At 38.8% G+C, this 15974-nt stretch overlaps 1 protein-coding gene across 2 annotated transcripts in view; it reads left to right on the top strand.

Annotated features, from left to right (window-relative positions):
- Positions 1 to 15974, top strand: part of DACH2 (dachshund family transcription factor 2) — a 311180-nt gene that overhangs the window by 246350 nt on the left and 48856 nt on the right. For both annotated transcript variants that reach the window (XM_064462886.1, XM_064462884.1), the window contains exons 6-7: positions 7437 to 7572; positions 9461 to 9541. In XM_064462886.1, the coding sequence (XP_064318956.1) occupies positions 7437 to 7572; positions 9461 to 9541 (217 nt within the window). The remainder of the gene's footprint in view (positions 1 to 7436; positions 7573 to 9460; positions 9542 to 15974) is intronic.

The following is a 15974-nucleotide window of genomic DNA, read 5'->3' on the forward strand; positions in this document are numbered from 1 at the left end:
CTTCCTCCTCCATCTCTCCTCCTTCTCGTTCTTCTCTCTCCTTTTCCTTCTGGCTCTCTAACGAGCTCCTCTGAGCCGCTGAGAGATGTGCTTCTCCTGAGTAGGAGTATTTCTGCAAATTGGTTTCCTGCTGTCCATTTTTCTTCTAGCATCATTCCCCCTGCTTGCGGTATTCCTACTTTTCTCTTTTTTTCTCTTATTCCCTCTGCTCTTATCCAGGTGGCAGTTAGGAATAAATGGCGCAGTTTTTGAATGCAGCTGGAAAAGCCAGGCAAAATAAGTTAAAATATAATAGAAATGCTTTGTTCAAAAACACAAAAAGGCAAAATAAAGCTCTTTTTTTTTTTGTATTTGAAATCATATTTCTTTCAGAATTTCACCCCAATGTACTTTAGAAATAAACCAAAACCCATCCCCTTCCCTCCTTCCCCCCCACCCCCACACCCAGAAAAAAGAGGGAGGCCCCACACTTTTTAGGTGAAATGCAGTGTTTTGTTTTGGTAGGGAAACTGAAATCTTGTACTTCACATCAGCTCTACACAATTTCTGTCTGAATATTTTGGCCTACTGATAAACAGAACAAAGCATTATTTGCACAGTGTGATCTAGACATGCAGTGCAGATTTTTGAGTCTCCTTTTCTTTGTGTTCTGCTCCTCTCCTGATTTTGTGGGATTGTTAAAGCATTTGTAAAGGATGTATATGACATGATTTTAAATTCCCTAAAGAGAATACAGATGGGCTGTGTAATTATTGCTGAGAGGTGCTATTTTCTGTGTGCTGTACAACTCACATTCATAATATTTACCTGACAGCCAGAAAAATGTGGCCATCTCAGAATACTCTGAAACAATTCTTCTCAGTATGAAAACATTTCTCGTTACAGAATTTATAACATTTAATTTCGTATCTCTCTGTGCATTCAATTCATTCTGAATTGTTTTCAGAACATTACAAGATTTATAAAATAAAACTTCCATAAAATGTATACTATTTTTCTCATTATTAGATTTATTCTGTCCCGTTTCATAGGACATGTTCATTGCTGGCAGGTTATTGCTGAAATGGGTACTAGAATATGTTAGGGGAGTGACGTGTGAGACCAAGTATTTTAAGTTTGCTTCTTATAAGGCTAATTTTTGTGGCTGTGTCTGTCGTAAAGGAGAAGTGAGTGTGCAAATATGTATCACCTTCTTCACTGATACAGAGAAACTGCTATGCTGGGAGATGTTCAGGTCCCTACAAATTGCATTAAGTATCTTCTCATCTCTCCTTCTTTGAAGGGAGGCGTATCCTTCTCCTGGCAATGCCAAGAATGCCCTGCTTGTTAACAGCGAGACACCTAGTTGCTAGGTTAAAGAATAAGCCATGAATACGTATTTTAATCTTGCAAGTGGGGAAAAAAAATACCATAAGAAGCAAGTACACCTCTTTTTTGCAAAGCTTGCAAGGGAATATTGTTAGGCCAAGCACATACTGGCTTTTAGTTCTGGCTCAGATCTTTTTAGTATTGTCTTAGTCATTTGCATTTGTACTTAATAACTAATATAGCTGTAACGTAGATTAGATATAGCATTATCATCATTAGTCCTGGGAGTGCCTTTCTTTCATTCGGTAGCAGCACTGGGTGAAACAATTCATAGACGGGGCACGAGCAGAAATTTTCCACTGCAAGATCCTTTCCCATTTTAGTCAATGTTATACTTTCAAAGTAAAATGCAGAGGTAAAGTCTTAATATACGAGTGAAGGTTGCCCTAGTTTTCACAGTGATTGCTAATTTAAGGAATGGTGAAGAAGGAAGCTCTTGTTTGGCTGTTTACCAATACCATCTGATTAGCTGCGGTTTTCTGTTTGGCTGAGCAGCTGGCAATTAATGAATTGATAGGAAGTAGTCACAAGGTAATGGACTTAGCAAGTGAACATCTGGTATTAAAAATCAGTAAACGTAGAAGAGTTTTTATGATTTCTTAAATTTGGTGGGAAAATAATTGCCAGCTGACTACAACTGAAACAACTCTATGTACACAGTGAAAAAACATGCATTTTAAATGTCAAAGTACATATTTTAAGTGAATGACTTCCCGATACACTGCAAAAGATGAATGGGATCCAGCTGGCTTTCAGACATACAGATCCTATCTTAGTTTTTAGACCAGCTGTTTACCTTGTTCATCTCCAGTTCTTACAGCAATTGGAGATACCGAGTAGCTCAGAAGACCAACAAGTCATCCGTACTCTTTGTGTATGCTCATTTCCAGACTGAGATGATTCAAAATATAAACCCGACCACTGTTCTCTTGCCTAGAAACAGTAACTCGGACCGTGATATTTCTTGTCAGCCACTGTCCAGCATCATATCAGAGTTAGCACAGCTCCTGCTTACTCTGTTGGGACTATTCTTTTTCTCTGAAAAGCCTAAATGCCTGTTATGTATTGCTTTTCTCAATAATGCATTAGTTAAGGACTGTAAACTTTAGAACACTATTAAAATTGGACTTTTTATTAGAATTCAAATAGTATTAGTATCAACTGAGGTCACTTGGAAAGAAATAGGTGTCTTAGTATGAACTGAAAAAGGAATGTTAGTAATTCAGTTCTTTGCTAACTGAAATTGCATTAACTTGTCTTATTCTCTCTTACTGAGGGTGGAATTCAGGCAGGGACATGGGAGCAGCGATATCACAGGCACAAAACTGTGGTGGTTTTGGATAGGAGGTGTGGAGATCTGCAGCCAGCCTGCTGCTTGACCGCTCCTGGCTTCACAGGCCCCTCCAGAGAAATGAGGCTGGTTGCTAGATGATTTTTTTTAACCGTGTAGTCCATTTTGAGAACATGGGTGGTGATTTGGCAAGCACGGGGAGATGGAGGGGTGGCACAATAAACACTGCAGTGGGGAACTAGAGTGCAAATTAATGTCGGAAAATGTATTTTGCCAGGGCCTGTGAACTCTCTGTTTTTCCAACATCAGCTCTGAATCTTTCTTATAGTAGTTGATAGGCCTAGACTAGAGTTTAAGGCACTAGAATCCCCATTTTTCCTTCATCTCCATTTCATTAGTGGGGTCTGGTGAATTCCAGCTTTCCTGCCACTGCAGAGCCCTGTAGAGTACAGAAGCAGCACCTCAATTAAATATGAAATATCAAGATAAATGTCTGAATAAAATATCCAGGACTCAGACAAACTTCCAAAACCTGCTTGTCAGCAGTGAAATGCCATTAAATCCTCTAGGAACTCATTAATAGATTAACATTTGGAAGACTAATTACAGCTAGATTGGAACTAAGAATAAAGAAAAATAAAGGAAAATGGAAAATCCAGGAGCATCATTTTTCTGAACTCTTGACACAAAATGAAGATCAATACTATAAAAAATACTGTAAAAAAAATCAGAGGTAAGGAATTAAGGTCAAGATGATTATGTCAAAAATAGGTAAGCTGTTCATATATATTTCAAATAAAACTAGTGTAAAACCATTATGTAGTGTGTCGTTTTATTTGTGTGGAATACTACCTCACAGGGGATAGAAAAGGGGTATTGAGGTGAAATCAAGGATGTATCTGGAAATTGGATGAGTTGATGACTTCAGTGCCGTTAACCTAAATCACAACTAAAATTAACAATGTCAAGCTTTGTAGCTACATTTTCTGAGCCAAAGCAAGACACTGATCTTTAGTGAGACAGAAATATATTACCCTTCAAAAGGATTAAATACTGCGAAAGTCTTTTTTGAGAATTTATGTTACAGCTCTGTAAAGGGAAGAGAAAAGATAAGATAAAGTAGGTACTATAGTTAGATAAATAGGTGAGATCTTGAGAAATGTTTTCATTTTTCATAAAAATCTCACAATCTGTAAATTTTATATATATAATTCATTACATTATAACCTGGAATATGAATCTTGCAAATTTATTAAATAGGAAGAAATACAAATGGAGAAAATATGACTTCATTTAGAAATGCTTCTCCATTACTGTGAGCGTACCTGCTGTAGAACCAGGCTGCACAGCAGTGTGCCGGTGGGAGCTGCGCTATTTTCAAGGGGGGGGGAAGTGGGAAGTGAAAAGTAAAAAGGTTGTAAAATACATAGGTGACAAATAAAATGAAGTCATCAATGTATAAAAAAAAGTTAGGGTTTTAGATTTGCAATTTTCCTATTTAAATACCCTCATTGATTTGTTACAAATACTGTTAACCCTCTGTTTGGAAAATGGTGAGGACATTATCACTTGTGTTCTCATTTGTAATAAAATAGATTAACTTGCTGTGAAATTTTAACTAGGCTGAGACACAACAGTAGCTACCTAATGAACCAGAGCACATTGCTGTTAAGTAGCTAAATAGATGCATACTGATTACAGGACTGAAAAATGGATCTGTTTACTTGCGAAAAAAGAGTCTGTTCATAGTGTTATTCATTTTAGTAGTGGAAATATCAGCATTACATTTCCACTCAAACATTTAAAAATAGACAATTTCTCAATCCATATGCAGTCTTACGCGATGATGCTCTATTGTCGTTTGTAGTACTTATGATACAGAGAAAATCTTGGCTCCTTTGTTGCTTATAGGGAAAAGTGTATCTTCCCTGTATATGTAAATTTTTGTAACTGGTAAGATGTTAGATGACATAATCAACTAATTTTCTTAGAAAGTGATTCACTGTGTGATTAAGAGTGACATTATTATTTGACAATTTTATTTTTGCCTGAACGTTTCAAACCAAGACCCTGAGTCTGAAGTCAAATTACTTGAAGCAGAGATTATTTTATAGCAAGAGACAACGGGAAATGCAGTTACCAGAAGGAGCTCGAATACTTTTCCAAATCATCAGCTTTTGAATTACTCAGATAACTCCCATTTAAGATGACATATATGGCTGTTTGTGTGATATCTAAGTGTTAATTCATAGTCATATTTGTTCATAGGTTTTTTTGCAGAACAGTTGGCATGTCCTCTCCTTGGCTATTCATTTTCAGGGTTGCAATAGACAATGAAATTTACTTAAACTGTGTACTCTTCTGTAAAAGTAATAATTTCAAAATGATATCTTAATTGTAAATTGAGTACTCTCTGTGGTAAAAAGAGAGGAAATAGTGCCAAAGAGGAGTGTCAAAACTGAAATCCGGGCAAATAAAATTACAGAGTTGTAGCCTGTTAGCAGCAACCTATTTGGAAGCTACTATTTACACAAAGGTAGAAAACACATAATATTTATAAGATGAGGATTGCATGTGTATCCTTCATCATTTATTTAGAATTCTTCTTGAGGTAAGAATGTGACTTTTTTTAAAAGTAACTTGATGAGCAACCCATCCACGGAGTAAGTCATGACTCTCTCGTACTCTTCGGCTCAGCTCAGCAACCCCTAAAACACTCTTTTGGAGACTGAGATGAAGAAAACACAGGAGATTTTATGATCAGTGACTTCGGCTTTTTTCCCCCCCAAAAATCGAAAATTTGTTTGTTTAAAACCATTCAGTTTTCAAAATGTTAAGAAATTGTGACTCAACATATTAGATTAATATCTTAAAACTTGATAAACATTTTTAATTAGCATTCAAAAATGCCGCATTTAAAAGTCTCCCTTTAAGATTTATTAGTTATTGTATGTTCGTTAAATAACAGATAATTAGTGAAAACATATCCATTGAGGATTAACAGCTATGTAATAGATACACATCTGTTACATGATTTTGAAGCTCAGTTGTTATTTAATGTACAGTAACTCCTATTAAAAACACGTTCAGTGCTACATTTTCAGCTGGTGTGGTGGGGATAGGCAAATACCTCCCCTTGCTGCTGGGAGGATCCAATCTCCCGTTCCCTTTGCATCATTCTCAAAGGTATCTGTAAATACGAAGACAAGTGTGATTTAGAGAGATGGTTTTAATGGGTAACAGAATATTCTTAAAATGTCGATCTTCCTGCCAGTGTTATTAATGAATTGCCTCAGTAGGTTATGAACAGAAGCTATTATGCTAGCTATTTATAATGGAAAAACTATTAGAATCTACCATTCTCTTCCTAAAGCTATGTTATTGATTTAGGATACTGTCTAGCAAAAACTGCATAAAAAGTTCAGATGCTATTGAGTTTATTTTCGAAAGCACATGGTAAATTTCCACCAAGTAGCCAGATTGCGTACTCCTAATGAAAAATCTTTGAGAATAGGTTAGAAAGGCAGCAAAATTGCCCAGTTCCTTTGGGACAGCTTCCCCAGTTTACACTGTAATTGTGGGGTTTTTTTTAATGAGGTGGGGGCAAGAGGATCTCCCTTTTTAAAAAAAGACAGTAATATTTCAGTTCTGAGTTTCCACAGGGAACAGATGATTGCCAGGGATGAGGGCAGCTAAACTGAAGCATCTCCTTGTTAGTGGCTCGCCATTAGAACGACACTTTCAAGAACTTCTATTAGAGGATTTAAAACATAGGAGGGATTTTAAGATAAGAATATCTGGAGTATCTCAGGCCATGATCTGTCTCTTTTAGAGGATTCTCGGGTTTTGTTGGTCCTGGGAACAGGAATTGAAGGGTACTGGAATTGTGAACTAGTTCAGAAAAATTACACATGTGGAATCACCAGGTTGGAAGGGATCTCAAGTGGTCGTATGATCTCTTGCCTTCCTCAAGACAGGATGAATTATTACTTATGCCGTGCTGGTTTAACCTGTTTACTGATGAAAACTCCACGGCATCGTCGGGCAGTCTGCAAGTATAGATACATGGAACTGTAGAATTTGGGTTTGCTAAATTTTTATAATTTCTTATCCTTTTTATTCTCCTTACCTAAAGTACTATGCATATTTAAATTAGAGGTTTATATCAAAGTTGTGTGCAAATGTACACTTAAGAATTTGCAAGCACATTGTTATTTTTGTTAGCCAGTGGTGCTCTTTGCGCAAAAGCGAAGTTCTTACCCGTGGCACGGCTTTTAAAATTTGTCTGGGTGCTACCCTGAGAAGATACTGATGGAATTTTTTCAGGTACAGGTTCTAATGAGTTTACAAATTTGACTGCATTTAGTGACTGTTTAGTCCAAATCTGAATTGTGTATTTGAAATGAGACTCGTATATGTCAAATTTAGGATCTGTAGATTAAAAGTAGTTTGTGAAGATGAAAGATCATTCTTTATGTTCCCATGTGTGAAAAAGTTAGAAAATAAAAAGTTACCAAGAAAAAAAAGAAAAGGAAATGCTATGAGGTGGCAAATGCTATGTCATGACACCAAGCCGTGCCCAGATACATTGCATGCAGAAGGCTATACTCTTTTTGGCTATGGAAGACTATACTGCTCTTTTGATGTTAATTCTGTCCACTGTTTTTCTCAGAAAGTCCATTTGTTATTGCTGTTTTAGCCAACTTCATTTTTTCATTGAACTCCAGTGAAGTTCATGAATGAAATTGCACAGACCTTGTTTTATTTCTGTTTCAAGGAAAGGATTCAAGACAGCCCTTCTCCAGCTCCGTCTCTAGAAGACAGTCAGCGGCCCGGGAGCCACGCTTCCTCCCATCAGAGCAGCAGCGTGTCCAGCTCGCCGTCCCAGCTGGACAACACGCCAGACAGAATTGGTTAGTGCTCCGCGGCCTCACGCCCCTGCACCGTTACTGACCTCAAGAATTTTGGAAGTTTGTTGAGGCAAATATTTCTTTGCTGGGAAACTCAGGAGAGCACTCACTTGCTAAAAAGAAAAACAAACAGGAAGTTCATCGCTAAAGTTTGCTTTATTAGGTTCATAACTCCGCAGGGCCCAGCCCCTCAGGTTCATTCTCTGCCCGTATCCACCCGTGCACAGAAGATACCACCCATCCTCTGGTACAGCCAACTCCTCTTGCATGCTGGAGTAAGAAAGTGCCTCTGAAGGCACCTGGTATTGAAAAATAGCAAGAGATCTTTTTCTTCATATGTGTGTCAGAAAAGTCACAGATTGTATGATGGCTTTTTCATTCCAAAAACCTCCTCGTGCCCACACACGCCCTCATCAGCACGAGGCCCGAGGGCTTTTTGATTTTTTTGCTCCCTCCACCACAGCTTTCGCAGCCTGTGCGTTATCAATCTTGTATTTAAGATGCTAATTCAGGCTAGAGGAAGTTTAGATCCTATTCTTGGTGCCTCCAAGAGGGATCTAGGGCAAGTCAATTAACATCTCCTCACGTCAGCGTATGTCATCACTGTTGTCTTCGCAGTGACTGGAGCCTAGGCAGGCATTGCTGAGCTAGATTTAAACTCCAAAAACAGCGCGGCCCATGTAAGTCAGTGCAGACTTCGCTCCCGTCAAATAACTGCTCAGCCGCTTGCTGGGAGTTTGCGGTTTTGCCTCTGGTCCCTGCGGCAGCACACGGCGCTGCATCATAGCGCAGCTGGCTCTGCACAGGGTAGTCAGCGCAACCCAAACTACTCGGCCTAAGCATACACACACAGGGCAGAGACTAGAAAGCAGATTCCCCTCAGCTTTTTCGTATGTAAACTAGGGCTAGAAATATACAGGATAAAAAAATTTATCTTCTGTGGCAACGGTGAAAATGGGACTTTTGTCCTCGCTGTAGCTTTTGAAAGCTACTGTAACTTTTTTTATTAATAGTAGTAGCACACACTGCAAGCCTCTGGGCTCCAGGAAGGTGCTGAAAGATTTTTAAAGAAAACTAGGTTTTATTTAAGTTGAACCAAACATGTCTCTGTGTTGAAGTCTAATGCTTACTGTTGTAAAGATATGAATATATATTTTTGCATCTATGTAAATATATAATTTTTTTTACTTTTTCAATTTCAAAAACAAGCGAACAGAAGGCTCTCCCTAAAATATGGCAATGAAGTTTTTAACAAGTGTCCTCACTGGAATAACTTGAAATTCTGTAATTGGTTAATTGCAGGAAGGAAATGTTTTAATCAAACAAGAACAAAGAAGATAGGTATCCTGAAATCATAAACTTAACACCTCTCACTGTTCTTGCAGGCCTTAAGTATAGAATTTCTTTCAGCACTACAGCGTATTGGCTTTTCGCTCTCACCTATCAGTTTGGGTTGCTATCTGTCTGTCTGTATTTTTTATTAAGCTTGCTGCTTTTTAGATAGTAAACTAATAATTAAATCCTTAAATATATTTTTCCAAAAAATTATTTCTGTGAAGTACTTCTCTAACTAGTTAATTTGAACATTTCATTAGAAATCACATTCATCTCAGTAGTAATTTGGGTTCTATCTTGGTATCTTTGTTTAATCAACTTGAGCAAATTTGCTTCTGCTGCATATTTTACTTGGCTCTTAAGTGCTGAACTGGGACAGTGAAATGGTTGATTATGGACAACAAAAATGGTCAATTGCTTTAGAACTGATAAATAAATGTTAAAATGACAAAATATTGACAAAGAGGAAATATAATCGAATATTTTCCTCTCTTCTGACATTTTTTTACTGACAGTGTTATATAGCTGTGCACTCTGATTTTTTTTTTTTTTTCAGCTATGCTGACCAACAGCAGGGAAGGAGAACTCATTGATCAAGAAACTGGGACCAGCCTAAAAAAAATACAAAAGGAGAAAGGTAAAATTACACACTGTTTTCCATCTCAGGCATTTACTTACACTTATTATGTGTTTTATTCCTTTTTTTAGTATTCTGCATATGCAATGGCATAATATTATAAATTTAAGAGAGCTAAGTGCATAATTGCAATGAATAATGTATCCAGTGAATTTACATGGCGTTCTCCTTAGGAAGTGTAAACAATCAGGTCTTTGCTTCTCTCTGTTTATATAGTATGGAGCTAATATTTTGCCGGTCTTTTGACTCAATTATTTATGAAGTTCCTAGCAAATATTTGATTAGTCACATGGTATTTTTCTCTGCCTCCAGTGGAAGTGTGTGCAGACTACTCTAATGCTGGTACGTAGGTGAGGGAAATGAGCCATTTTTTGTGTCTAATAATATTACATTACCTCACAAGTGAGAGGCAGCAAGGGAAGAAGTGATGTTTGGCCCACTGTGGTTGTCCTGTGGGCAGGGAGTGCAACCTCTGCTCAGTTCTCCGTGCAGTGACTCTTGGGTACTGGAAAAAGCGAATATGCTGGTGTATGCAGGTAAGTCCTGGAGGAGTGTTGTAGTGACAGAGAGCGTGCAGCATCTGTGGCTGCACATCGAGGAAGAAAAAGCCATTTTGTTTCCTTGTGAATATAACAAAAAAACCCACAACAGTAATAGGCGAAAGGTTTATTCTCGCAGTACGTACAGAAAGCACCATACAAAGTGAGCGCCTGGAAAAAAAAAAAAAGATGATGGGATATATTTAAGTACAAGAAAGCTAAAGGTAAATGAATATTGGAAAAATACTGCAAAGGCATATACTGAGGGAGTTGTTATGGTTTCAGAGTGAAAAAGATGTGAAGGAAAAGAAAGAGAAGGAAGCCACCCGCCGTGGTTTAACCCTAGCCAGCAACTCAGCACCACCCAGCCACTGGCTCACTGTCTCCCGGTGGGGTGGGGGAGAGAATCGGGAAAGTGAGAAAACCTGTGGGTTGAGATAAAGACAGTTTATCAGGCAAAGCAAAAGCCGCGCGCGCAAGCAAAGCAAGCCAAGGAACTTGTTCACCCCTTCCCACGGGCAGGCGGGTGCTCAGCCATCCCCAGGAGATCAGGGCTCCATCACGTGTAACGGTGACTTGGGAAGGCAAACGGCATCACTCCAAATGTCCCCCCTTCCTCCTTCTCCCCCCAGCTCTGTGTGCTGAGCGTGACGCCATGTGGTGCGGGACATCCCCGGGGTCAGCTGGGGTCACTGTCCCGGCCGTGCCCCCTCCCAACCCCTTGTGCCCCCCCAGCCCCTCGTTGGTGGGGTGGGTGAGGGGCAGGAAAGGCCTTGGCTCTGGGCAAGCCCTGCTCAGCGGGAACGAATACATCCCTGGGTTATCCACACTGGTTCCAGCACAAATCCCAAACACAGCCCCGTACTGGCTACTGTGAAGGAAATCAACTGTATCCTAGTCAAAACCAGCACACGAGCAAAAGAGGAGACAACATAAGCTAAATGTACTTAAAAGTCTACTGTAAATGTGAAAGTTTTATCATAAAACACAAATAGATTTATATTTTGATTGAGGTGATTCTAGGTTATCTGTAAAAATCTGACAAACTCATATACCTTAGGCCTGCATAAATGATTGCACTCTCTGTATTTAATATATTTTCTGAGAAAATTACAAAGGAAGTTATAGGCAATTTTATGAGCTACTGAAGAAAATTTGGAGGCTCCATGTGCCCGTTGGTTCCCGAATTATATAAAATTATTTGAGCAGATTAATGGTTTTTTATGATTAGCTCTATTCTTTAGACATCTTTGACCGATCCAGTTATAGCTAGGAAGAGCCTGAAAGTTACTTCCTATATTTTCAAACTCAACTCTCTCCTCCTGAAAGCAGAAGAAGCTGTTTTCTAGTCACTGGTTTCTCCAGGCATTTAAGCACTTTCCTCATTTTCCCCAAAAGAGCCCTTTTGTGGCATTCTGAGATAATTTTCTGTCTGGATCCTCATGCTTAAATCCTTCCATCTTGACTCCTGTTGGCATTGATGGACCAACACCAGAGGCCAAACAGTATCAACCATACCTGCGTTCCTAAGGCTAAAGAAATTACTTTTCCGTAGTTGTGACGTAGGTGAGTATTTAATCTAAATCTGAAAGTGTAGTTGATTTTAATTTTGTTGAACTGTGCATGGCTTCTTGCCACATGTTTAGTCATTTTTCAGAGAAACAATTCAATACCCTATGAGTTTCGAAGATGCAAAGCATGTCGTTTTTGTAGTAGCAGTCTTGTCACTCAGGACAGGTGAAGGAAGGTACAGTTTAAGAATCAGAAAAGTCAATTCAGAAATCCCCCAAAGCGTGAAAATAATATAAGCCCCACCACCTGTGAACCCTATTCCCAGGCTTCTGTGATCATTGAACATTCCTTGTAACATGTACAAAATCACAAAGATCTGATGCTAACATTTTGTGTACCGTAATTCAAGTTGTATAGGTTTATTCATTTCCTGGTCTACATTTTTGCACAGTATTCTCTTTGCTCGATTATATACTGGAAATATGTATTTATACATGTGTTGCTTCTCCATGCACTTACATGATATTTTTAGGATGAACTTAGTATTCAGAGATTCACCTGCATCAGAAAAAGTGCTTCAAAATCATGAGACATTTTTAAATTGTCACTTTAAAGATAGAATAATATTTCTGGTTTTCTGCTTGGTCTGCACAAGTCAAGTTTTCCTCTGAAAATGTGAGAATGAGAAATTTCTTCTTTTTGTCGAGTAAAGGTGTAATTTTCAAATTATTCTATGGCTCCAGAATCTAAACCTTTTGACAACACTGTAATGAGACAAACGCTGACATTTTAAAGGCACCAACATTGTATATCAAACAATTCCTAGCTGATTTTGCATCTGGCAGTGTGACAGAGCTATATTATGGTTCCTGGAGGAATCTCCGTTTCACAGGGTGCAAGCACCCACTAACTGGTGGACTGCACTAGTAGGACAGAGTCAGTACTCTGCTTCTGAAAATCTCCAGCCTGTGTGTGCTGGGCCTTTCTGTCACCCCAGACAGGTGGTGTTTTTCCTCAATGATTAGTCTTACTCCCATATAGATTCTTTGTTCCTAATACTATTATTATTCTGTTGTGTATAATTATTTTGGGCTCTGGTGCACCTCAAATATGTTGAATGTTTTTCCTAGTCAGGTGTGGACAGTCACTGAAGAGTGTGATCTGGCCTGGGTTGCTCAGCAAAAAATATACATGTAATTTGTATACAGAACAAGCTTTGTTTTTCAAAACCTGCCATTACTTTTACTAAGGTGAAATATATTTGCCATGGAAAAGATTTTCAAAGTTATTAAGAAGGAATGTAGTTAAAAAAAAGTATCAACATTTATTAAGTTTGACAAGTAAGCGGTTTATACAACCGTGGCAAACATATGTTTTCACATCTGTTTTGAGTAATATCATCATGATTTTAAAAATGATTTATAGCTCTGCAGGCCATAAAATGCCAGCTTTGCTGTAAGTTGGAAGTTTTCAAACAACAAAGAAATTATTGAAGGCATATATTGAACATGTTTTTGTGTTATATACCTTGATAGAACTTTACAAATATGAGCGCTGTGCAACAATTAAGGTAGCAACAAATGAAAATTAAGTAACTAAAATTTAGCAGTAGTACTACTTCTGTGAAATCTTAGCATGAAAGCCAATAAAAGTTATTGTAATTATTATAGGCAAATACTGCGATATCCCTCAGGATACACAATTTTTGTTTTCCATGTCCCGTTTTAAGGGATCTCGGCACCAGACAGAAGTGTGCCACTTTGTTCTCATCAAAGTAATTTCAAGGTAATTAGGGCTGAAGAGAATGTAACTTAACAGTTTTTCTTTAAAAGACAGTTAAGTGAGGGTGTTCCAGTTACGTTGAGCTGTTTGCATCTGTTGGTGGGGCAGACTTTACAGAAGTAGCAGCTGTCTCGGCACAGAGGGGTTAGAGCCCAGTTACAGACCATACCTCTAAGCTTTTTGAAGGAGAAATGCCATTAAATCTCAATTACACCACATCCTTTCATCATCTTTTTAGGAAGTACGGTCAGGCTTAACATTAGAGGACAACAAAGTCAATGTCTTTATAGGTCTGCAGTTTTATATTTTATAGAAAATACATTATTATATTTTTGTCAAATGTCTTTAACCATTATGGTGCACAATTTTTTTTTTTTGCCTGTGCATCCATGTCAGGGTGTGAGTGAAAACCATATGAAGAGTAATCTGTACTTTATTTTGAAATCAGTAGTGAAAGGAAACAGAGTTAGAAAATCCCCCACGGATCATAGCCCCAGATGTTTACAGAAACTTAACCACAAATTCTTCCTGATTGTGCTTACTTGCTATGTCTGGTTTTAAGCCGTTATATTTTACCTGCACAATTACTTACAGAAACTAAATTTTAAATTCATCTGTTTCAGCATATATCTTGGAAGAAAATCTCTGTTTTATGGGAAGGGATTGTGTTTGACACAGCACTGTATGGGCTTTATAGAAACCTCCATATGAATTTTGGCATTAGGAAGGTTAAACGAGCCAGAAAAGAAGTCGGCCATGCCTTCCAGTTGGATTTGAATGCTGGTACAATTATTCTGTTTGACTGCATGTGACAAGAAATGTTTCGAACTCCTCACACAGGATGGAGTAATAAAAGGCACTGGCCCAACTCGTGACGTGGTGAAATCAGTGGGAATGTTCGTGATGGCAGCAGAGTTTGGCCAAAGCCTGGTATTTTGGAAGGTCGCTCCCCCAGCTAATACGGCTGGTTGTTATTCCAGACAGGACCGTGCAAGTGCCGTACCTCCTGGACTGGTGACATGCCCTGAGCCCCGGAGAGACCCTGGCAGACGCCAGCCCGCCCCTCCGCTCTCAGTTTAGTGGGAGGCGAGCAGGACGTGTGGGCCCCGGGGCCACGGCGTGCTTTGGCCGGCTGTTCGCCTGGCTGTTTGGGGCACTGGAGCTGCACTCACCCTAAGGGAGCCAGAGCAAAATTTTGTAGGAAGATTTCATAAATGACCAGCATCTCCAGTCTTAACCATTGTTCAAGCAGACTTTGAGTAGAAATGAAGATTGCATTTGTTGAGACAGTGATTTACTCTGAATTTCCCAGAGCTGCTCGGTGGCCATGCTACCCTCCTTTAGCCCAGTTGTCTGCACCTTCAGAGCACAAGTCTGCACTCAAGGGCTCTGTCTCCTGTTTCCAGTAGGCGGTAGTCTCCGAAACTGTGCATCTGGCAGCTATCCCTTTTCACTTTATTAAAGAACACTTTTCCCTTTATTACTTCAAGGAAATGGGAATTTTGCATCATTTCTGTCAGCTGAGTGAAATATTTTCAGATGGCCAGAGACTACGGTAATGAAAGAATATCTATATTTATTTATTGTATTTCATTAGCGGAAAAGAGGTTTTATGCTGTTTAAATTAATCATTGCCAAAGGACTGGGTTACTCAGGATGTGAGGAGAGGAGAACGAGCAGGTGCAGAACACCTGAAACAGCAACAGGCCCCAGTGGTGGGGGGTGTCCTCCAGAGAGAGGACTTTTCACCAGTTAATCTGAAAGCATGCAGATGGAGAGGGCAAGGAATAAGAAAGAGCGCTAAGAGTACGAAGCTGTAACACGCAGCGTGTATACAACGTGTACGATAGGTGCCAACACTTCAGATGTTCACCATGCTGCTTCTTTGACGTATCAATACTTGCGTGTTAAAGATACAAGGAGGAAAAAAAAGAAGTTTCCTTCACGAATGTGCTCATGAATCTCCTCTTGAGGTACATGATAAACTCTCCAAATTCGAAGTGAAGTCGTGTTCCTTTTGGTGTCTAGGTGCGTATATTAGACACCCAGGGGTCATCTCGTAAGAAGCAGATGCAATAATGCATGGGTTTAAAGGTTCCAAGGGTTTCTTTTTCTAAAAACCTGAAGTGACATGCAGAGTGCAAATGTTCCCTGGAAAATTCAGAGTTATTTTTACATTTTTCTATCCTCTGAGAATACGGAAAGATAAGAAGCACAGTGCTCTATTCTCAGTAAAGGCTTTTTCCACAAGTTGTTTTTGTTGTTAAATTAGGCTGCAAGTGAACTGACAACTGTTATAGTGGTGGCCTAAGAGTAGATGTGATCTTTTGTCAGTCAAATCAATCCAAAAAAGCCCAAGCCCATGAAACCAAGTCAAACTCTTATTAACACTTAGATTTATAACGTATGTAAATAGAAAGTAATGGTAGGGCTTTAAGTTTTAAAGTGTCTAGACTCATTACAATCGTGTGTTTAACCGTTGCTCAAACACCTACAAATACAGGGGCAGTTATGCAAGAGATATTAATGAAGTATTCCAAGTTTTACATTAAGTTTATATTAGACCTTTATTTGCAGAATAATTTTTAAGAACACATTTT

Source organism: Phalacrocorax carbo, chromosome 11 (genome assembly GCF_963921805.1).
Source record: "Phalacrocorax carbo chromosome 11, bPhaCar2.1, whole genome shotgun sequence".
Taxonomy (NCBI): domain Eukaryota; kingdom Metazoa; phylum Chordata; class Aves; order Suliformes; family Phalacrocoracidae; genus Phalacrocorax; species Phalacrocorax carbo.